Source organism: Capsicum annuum, chromosome 3 (assembly GCF_002878395.1).
Source record: "Capsicum annuum cultivar UCD-10X-F1 chromosome 3, UCD10Xv1.1, whole genome shotgun sequence".
NCBI classification, from domain to species: domain Eukaryota; kingdom Viridiplantae; phylum Streptophyta; class Magnoliopsida; order Solanales; family Solanaceae; genus Capsicum; species Capsicum annuum.
This window is the reverse complement of record NC_061113.1, coordinates 248123074-248132000: the sequence shown is the minus strand read 5'-3', so window position 1 is coordinate 248132000 and position 8927 is coordinate 248123074. Positions and strand designations below refer to the sequence as shown.

General features: G+C 33.4%; 1 protein-coding gene across 1 annotated transcript; it reads left to right on the top strand.

Moving 5' to 3' along the window:
- Positions 1 to 1078: 1078 nt before the first annotated feature.
- Positions 1079 to 7592, top strand: LOC107862439 (calmodulin-binding protein 60 A). The gene is made up of 7 exons (XM_016708025.2): positions 1079 to 1715; positions 2150 to 2228; positions 3438 to 3490; positions 3587 to 4074; positions 5803 to 5963; positions 6293 to 6499; positions 6642 to 7592. The coding sequence occupies exons 1-7, from the start codon at positions 1621 to 1623 to the stop codon at positions 7245 to 7247; spliced, it is 1689 nt and encodes a 562-aa protein (XP_016563511.1). The 5' UTR covers positions 1079 to 1620; the 3' UTR covers positions 7248 to 7592.
- The last annotated feature ends 1335 nt before the right edge of the window (positions 7593 to 8927 follow it).

Below are 8927 nucleotides of genomic sequence, written 5' to 3'. Positions count from 1 at the left end.
CAATAAAGATAAAAATGGAATTATTTCTTTAAATAGTTAACAAATAAGGAAAAATGACTTTTTTTTGAGGATAAGTCAAAAAGAAAATAATGAAACATAAAATGGGACAGAGGAAGTAATAAAATATACTTCAATTATTAATTATTCACTTTTTATATATATGAAAATTTAGTTATCAAACTTAAACAATTAATAGTTTAAATATGCTTTGCTAAATAATGGTTGATAGTTTAAGTAAGAAATTTGCACATCTGATAACTAATATGTGAAACTCAAAAAATCAATATACTTAAGAGTCATTTGATATTGGGAATAAAATGAGAAATCTTAGAATTAAACTTGAGGTAAGATTTTTACCGCATTTGATAGACGGTAATGTATCCTGAAATAAATTTATACTTTCAAACTTTGTATAATCTTATCTCATGTTTAATTTTGAAAAATTCACTATTTTTTATTTAATTTGAGATTATTTTAATTTATCTATAGGTAGAATAAATTAGTTTAAAAATTATAATCTCGATACTATAATCTCATAATAATTTCATCTTCTTATCAAATGATTTCTAGTTGAGGTGTGTTTTTGACCACTTAACTCTTGTTAAAGTGTTATATTAAGTTGAAATATAACATAATATTTCTTTCGCTTTTACTTATCACATTTTAAGTTAGCACATTCATTAAGAAAATAATTATAAGTATGTCTATTTTAACATTATATTTTTATTAATTGATGATTAATTTTATGTCTTGAAATTAGTTTAAAGAATACTTTGTTCATTTGTTTTTACTTGTCACTTTTTGACATGATAAATTTATTAAAAAGTAATTATTGATATGCTATTTTATTATATTATCCATTTTATTTAATATTTAGATTAATATGTTTTAAAAATAATTTGAAGAATAAATAATTAATATTAAAAATAAAATATTTTTATTTCTTAATATGTAAAAGTAATTAGTGAAAATAAAAATTTAATTTAAAAAATAGAGACAAACAAAAAGCTAACGGAAGAGTAACACTAATCCGTTATTGCAAAAGTAGCCCATATTTTTATGGGAGGACACTGACGCATAACGTCAATGTAAAACACACGCTTCTAAGTACGAAAGTGTGGGCCCACGCGTTTTTGTAAATGGGCCCACTCAGTCGCCCACACCACAAAACAACCTTCTCTCCGCTGCCGGAGCCCAATTTTCGATCCTTTTACGGCCTTCTTTCTTTCTTCTTCTATTCTCTGTTAATAGTCTTTTTCACCCTCACAAATCTCAGCAACAAAAACAACATATGTAACTGTAGCAGATTGTGTCCACTCACACAATCTGCCAAAAGTTTTGGCAAACCCCAAGTATGATCAGTAAAGGTTTTTTGGACTCTACTCATTCATTTCTCTTAGCTACTAGTATTATTATTATTTTTGTAGACCATACTTATCCTCTCTCTACTATATATATATAGAGAGAGAGCCTGACTGAACTTGCCATTCGCTACTAGTTCCAGTATTCCATGTTATCATCTTTCTCTTTTGGTATCGCCTCCACCTCCCCGACGTAGCATCTGCTTGTAGATTAAGCGTGGAATTGCAGCTTAATTTTTTCTTTTATCAACTTTTGATAATGATGAAGCGGCAATCACAAGATGATCCCAGACCTAGATTGGATGGTGCTTCTTCCGATGATAAACGACGCCGAAGAGTTCCTTCTCTCAGAAGGTTAAGTTTTGTTAATTGTTTTTTTGCTCGGGATTTTTAGTTTATCATCATTTTAGTTGGTGAAGAATTTTGTTGTTTGAGCCAGTGATTTTTAGTTTGATTTTACAATTATCTATGCATTGGAGTTTTGAATTTCATAGATGTGAGTCATCAAGATGAAAAAAAGTGGGTGTAACGTTGCTTTCTCTTTTGGATTCAGTACGTCAATGGTGCTGTTTAGTAAACTTGACTAGACTTTGCTGATAGTAATTTTAATCATCAATAAATGTGGTCTTTCACCTCATGTATGTCTGCATTCAATAAAGGCCTTACCGAATAAGGAAAAGTGTCATAATTAGCTCAAAGTGGCTCCTATTATTCCAGTATATGTTCTCTCCTGCTGCCTGGTGCAATTCATTATTACTGACTGTACTTCTTGTTATTATTTCATGTAGTGTGATTATGGAAGTAGTGAATATGCGTAGAGTGCAACATTTTATGGAGCCAGTTTTGGAGCCACTGATTCGTCGAGTGGTAAGATAGTCTATTAACTCTATGTTCATTTCTTTTGAGTGAATTTGCTAATTTTTGTATGAACTTTTCTTGTGCAATTGAAAAATTGTCAGTTGTTTAAGTTTTGTCTTGATGTTGTTTTCTCAAAATAAACCTTTAATTACTGAAACAAAGAAGAATATATACACATATACTTTTAAAATTTGGGAATCTGATGAGTGGCTATCTCCTTTTAAAAATGACACATTTTGTTACCTTTTAAATTGGTTTGAGTTCACTTTCCACTTTTTTCTAGTCTTGATTCCTATCATAAAAGTTTTGACGAAAAATGCTTATGGAGTATAGTACTTGTTATTCTTGTTCTTAATTACCAGGAATTCAGTGGATTCTTTCCCTTATGACAATCTTTATCGCATTTATTTGTTATCCTTGTTCTAATTTTTTGTTACTATTGTTTACCAAGGCTCAATGACTTTAGGCAGTTATATGGTGCACACGTTTGATTTTTAAAAAATAAAAACCTTATGACAAATTGGGGGGATTAAAGAATCAATTGAGCTTGAAGTATCACTTATGTAGTGTTTAGGTCAGATTAAAATGTGCTTTTAAGCAATTGTTTTTAAGTCAATACAACAAAATAAGCTAAAAGCTATAAGTTAGAAATCCTATCTTTGGCTTTAAGCTTATAGGCAATAAGCTTTAAGCCCATCCAAACAGGCTATTAGTTTGGCACTCTCTAGAAGCAAAGTATGATGATAAGCAGTTTGCCTCAAAGAGAGTTTTTAGGAAAATTGTAGTGAATGAAAGAAATTATGCTATAATGTCAGTAACTGTAATATAAATACATCTATGCTAGTGTTTACATAATAATAACAATTTTGTGAACTCAAATGAACGTCCAGGTTGCAAATTACAATCTTATAAATAAGAAGAACAAAAGATCTTTCTTGATCAATCTCTTTGCCCCCATTCCCAAGATTTAGTTTATTCTAAAATTATGGTGCTTTCTGCAAAACTGAAAATTCATGGTATCTTTTATCATCTAAAATGTGACATAGGACATACTTTTACACTAAATATTTGTTACTACTTCTTAATACTAATAATTTCAAGAAAAAACTATTAATTATTGCTTTATTTCATGATCTACTCTTTTTTTTTTTGTGGTTTTCCTCAACTGTCTTGATAAGTCACAGCAGTAGATGAATACATTTTAACTTGAATTTACAGGTAAAAGAGGAAGTTGAATTGGCGCTCAGGAAGTATATGACCTCCATGAAACGGTAGGAAATTGGACTTTATCATTCAAATGCTACATGTGCTTGATGCTTTCCTATTATGACTTAGTCTTACAATTTTTTGTATTGGCGCCTCTTTAGGAATTGCGGGAAAGATGTATATGCTTGTGAACTTAGAAGCCTGAAACTGAAGTTTCTAGATCTCATTTCTCCCCCGGTATTTACTGGAACTCGCATAGAAGGAGAGGAATCTAGTTTGAAAATAGCGCTGGTTGATGTTCTTACCGGGAAAGTTATCTGTAGTGGTCCTGAATCCTGTGCAAAAGTTGAAATAGTAGTACTTGAGGGAGATTTTGACAGTGATGATGGGGACAACTGGACTTCAGAAGAATTTAAGAGTAACATTGTCAGAGAAAGGGAAGGGAAAAAACCTCTCCTTACTGGGGATGCATTTTTGTATCTTAAGGAGGGCATTGGATGGGTGAGTGATATTTCATTTACAGATAACTCAAGTTGGACAAGAAGTCGTAAATTCAGGCTGGGTGCCAGGGTTGTTGATAGCTTTGAAGGGATCAGTGTACGAGAGGCAAAGACAGAATCCTTCATTGTTAGGGATCACCGGGGAGAGCGTGAGTTCCTATTAATCTCTTTTCTTTCTACAGTGCTATTAGTTATATTAAGTGATAGATTTTTCTTTTCTGAAGACGTGAACTCGTATCGTTATATTCCATTACAGACGAGTACTTGACTTGAAAGCTGTTAGATAGTGTTCTTTTCTATCAACTATCTGCTTTCTGGTGAAACCTTCCTAGGTGTACCAAGTTTGACTTTTAATATCATTTTTGAATAATTTTTATTTATCGATCTGTAGTGTCTATATTTAGGTTTTATCATTTGAGATTCCGAATATGATTTTGAATCTCAAAGCAATTGATTTTCTGAATAATCAAGTCTACTGACATGGAACAGATTGCTCAATATTTTATAATCTTACATTGGATTTTGAATAATATGCAGAAAATTTAATTCTAACTGATGGACGATTTGAATAAGTATCTTCTATTCTCCATAACTTAAGTTAATAAAAAATGGTCAGTAGAATATAACAGATATTTGGTGTATGATCTTGACACCAAACTTGCTTGAAAATGATTGTTCACATTCCAAAATCTGAATAGAAGCAAATATGTGTAGTGTATCGTGTACGACGTAATACAAAGAAACATACTTACAGAGAATAACATGTATAATAACATGCATATAATGCTGAAATATTGACACAGGGAAACAACAGTACAACACTACATTTATGTGAATGAAAAAGATGTAAAATAGTAGTAAGTTCTTTTAGGCAACTATTTACTTACAAGGTATGGTAATGATGTTGTTTCCTGTCTGCTTGAGTCTCTGAGGTATGGTTATTTTATGCTTCATCTTGAAGTTTGGTACCTTAAATGAAACGCTCACTGTTTCTGTCAATATCTCATTCTTTCCACTGTTTCACATCAGCCTTCTTTGCTTTGACCTATTTAAAATATCTGCTTCATTTAGTCAGTATCATAATTCAGTTAATTCTACTTCCTGTTATTAAAGTTTGTCTCTAGAAGTTATCAGATTTATGCTCTTTATTATTCCGTGAGACAGAAGTGATACTGAGTTGGCTAGTGAGTGCTCAAGTACTAGATTGTGATCTTTTACCTGGTGTAATTCACCTAGAATTAGTGGTTTTATAGATAGAAAGCTAAGGCAAAGACACGCCTTGGGGCAGGCGGTAATCTTTTGTGAGCTTTTTACTTTGTCTTACTTTTAAACAACAGCCAAATCAAGATAGCAAAGTTGACATTTTTACACATCAGTTATTTATTGAGAATGTAAGTGACTACTGTAGGTATAATTAAGGATATAAACTTGCTACTAAAGAATCAAGGAGTAGGTAGATAGAAGTTCTTGATGGAAAGCCTTAGGCAGAATTTAAAAGGAAAAAACAACAGAAAAAAGACACTGAAAGTATTGACCCCTCTTCCATCTAAAAGGAGAACAAATTCTCTCACTTGCCTTTTGTAGATTTGAACATCTTATTGGAATTTTTTATTTGGAAGGTGGGCTAATCATAGAACTTCTAATCAAACTGTATAATGAATTTCTAACATATTTGGGAATTAGAACTCATTTTTACCAAACTTAATGCTTTGGTTGTTTTTTTTGAGGATTAACTTGATAATGAGCTGTGCATAACTTGGGTTTCAAGCTCATTGTAGTTTGTGCTGCAAAAACACAATGAATGAGATTGTTATAAGTCTATGAACAATTCTCAAGTCTAATATAGAATGTTATCTTTCTTGTTGCTTTATATGCAGTGTACAAGAAGCATCATCCCCCATCTCTTTCGGACGAGGTATGGAGGCTGGAAAAGATTGGCAAAGATGGAGCTTTCCACCGACGTTTGAGCAAGGAAAGAGTCCACACTGTGAAAGATTTTCTGACTCTACTCTATCTAGATCCTACAAGGCTTCGGAATGTGAGTGCTACTGCATTTGTCTTACATATATTAATGTATTTAACGTACATTCGTTGGAATAGTAACAAAGTTGAGTGTCATAATGATGGGCATATGTCCCTATGTTTGTGATTTTTAGCAGCCTGGTTAGTTCATTCTTTGGAATCTTTGATGCTTGTTCTTGACACTTATTTTCCTTGGGGTTTTCTTGCTCAAATTTTGCTTGGTTTGGTTACATTGTGTTAGCATCGTGACTCAGAAATTTGATAAATCTAGATAAATATTAATATTCTCGTGTTTTTGACAAGAATGACAGATCTTTTATTTCCTTTTTCTGGGAAATCTTGCAGGTTCTTGGGACTGGTATGTCCACCAAAATGTGGGAAGTCACGGTAGAACATGCTCGAACATGCGTACTTGACAAGAAAGTGTACTTGTACTATCCATCTGTATCCGTTCCAAAATCTGGTGTTGTTTTTAACATTGTTGGACAAGTGATGGGGCTTCTTCCGGACTGTCAGTTTGTTTCTGTTGATAAATTGTCTGAAACTCAGAAGGCATGTATTCATAATAATTAAGATAATTTGTTTAATTGCTTTATATTTGTTTCTTCACATATCAGAACTTGCATTGTAGATATTTATAGTTGCCATTGCTCCTTATGGATTGCCCGATGACTTTAATCCTTTTTCTTTTCAGGATGATTCTCGTAATTTGGTGATTTGTGCATTCAGGCACTGGGAAGAAGTAATCTCTTTTGAGGATGAGTCCTCTCTTATGGATTGGGTTATGCAAATTTCAGCTGTTCAGTTCTCCTCAAGCTCACCCCTGGTGGGTAATTCTGATGCAAGCGACAATGTTTTAACTTCCCAGAAGGTTAGCAGAAGCGAGTATCAGCAACTAAGTGCGTCAACCCCTGACATCATGCCATCTTTCTGTTCAATTGCTGGTTTCAGCAGCTTGGATGACTATGTCTTGCATGGTATAGACAACATGGATGTTAGGTTTGACCAACCATTAAATTTCCCAGGGCAAGACACCAACACCTTGATGGCTGATACTGATTCTATAACTCCCCCATCATTTTGTGATGATGATCTGCCTTTCTTTGACACCAACTATTCCCTTCCCAGTCCAGGCTTTGCTCCATCACCTGATCTACAGTGTGCTGTCAACAGCTTTCTTGCTCATAGTAGTGCAATTGTTCCCCTGGATAAAGCTCAACGGAGATGGAAGATGCTATTTAGTGTTCTCAGATGGTTCTCTGTTAGGAGGATCGTCAACAGACGAACCATCATATCTTGAAGAGTGATGTTCTCTCTATGCAGAGGAAAAAGGATCTGTAGGAAATTGCTGCCCGATGCAAAATTGTGTGCAGTAGTAGTCGGTAGAATTTCTGTTGATATATGTAAAATTGGTCAGTTAGCGCCAATGATGCTTTTCAGATTCAATTCACTCTCCCTTTTCTTTTTCATTTTTTAGATTTTTGAATCAAAATTTGAGTCTTGTGAATGTTATAGTCCTTGGTGCCAATCTGATGAGAGGTTTGTACATATTAGGTCGATATGTGTAGCCGCAGCAACAACCTTTGCTGCATTATTTAGTGTGTTCATGTGCAGATTTCCAATTAATCTCGTGTTAAATTTCGAATTGTTACCATTGTAAATAACACAGTATTACTAATGAACTTAATAAACGGGGTTAATAAGGTAGTTCTGTCCTAGATTTCATGATATTATCTATTGTGAAAATTGAAAAAGAAGTATTGTGAGAAACTGGGACTTCTTTACATAACGAAAATATTATATGACTTTACTTATGTAGCCCAGAATTTTGTATTTTGCCACCTGAAGCCAATAAATTTCCCTTACACAGTCTCAGATAGTTTCGGATGACAACATTACAAACAAGTCTAACATTAATCAGACAATAATAGCATCAACATATATTTTGTTGACAATAGCATCAACATGTATTTAGTTGGACAAAAGAATCTAGAACAACAACCATCACACCAAAGAATTAATGCATATGACTACAATATATTGTAACCTGAGTTTTATGTCATTAAAGTTGTATTCGTATTCAATGAGGCTATAAACTAATTTGAGCTATACAGCATGATATCGGTCAAGATGATAGTAATTCCATTCAAAGATATTTTTCATACGAATATATTTTTCGTTATCTTATTAGGATTAATAAGGTAAAACCTAACCTTGTTAACGGAGGCCCACTCACTAATACCCAAGCCCAATAGCAGTTAGAAACCGGAGGCCCAATTGTATTTTTCAATTTCATTAATATGTAAATATAAAAGGACAAGGGTCCTTCTAAACGGTTCAGTTTTGGGAAATGTAAGAAGATATTTTCCATTGTTTCTCTTTCCCTTTTCCGTATATGATAGCTAGGTTTTGGTGTTGCATTTTGATGGCGATCTCGAGCTATGTAGCTCTAACATGGTATCAGAGCACAAATCCGTGATCCTTATGAGTCTCTCTACCTTTCGATATTACCCTTGAAGCTTTCCGGGTTAGGTGAAAAGTCGTCGCTGTCATCGTTTTTGGGATTTTCTCTTTGAAATCGGTATTTTCAAGGCCTTGCTTCTTCAGGTTGCGAAGAAGGACGGTAATCATTTCTCTTTCATGAATTTTTTGACTATTGCTTCATAAGATTTGAACCAATTTTGAAATTTGGCCGAAAACCCTAGCCTGTGACTATATCGATGATGTATATTTCTGTTTTTGATAAAACCCTAGTTATGTGTCTCTATCGATTATGTAATTTTTCTGAGATATAGCTTGTGTGCTCATAGATATGCTGTAAATCCTTGTTTCATCTAGTTTTGATTAGCGTTTCGAGTCAATGGTTGCCGTTTTGTTAACGAAGGTTGGTTAGTATGGCTATGCCTACGGAAAATGTGGTTGTTTCTTCTGGTTTTGATGAGTTTTCTATCTCCCCAACTCATCCTCTATACTTGCATCC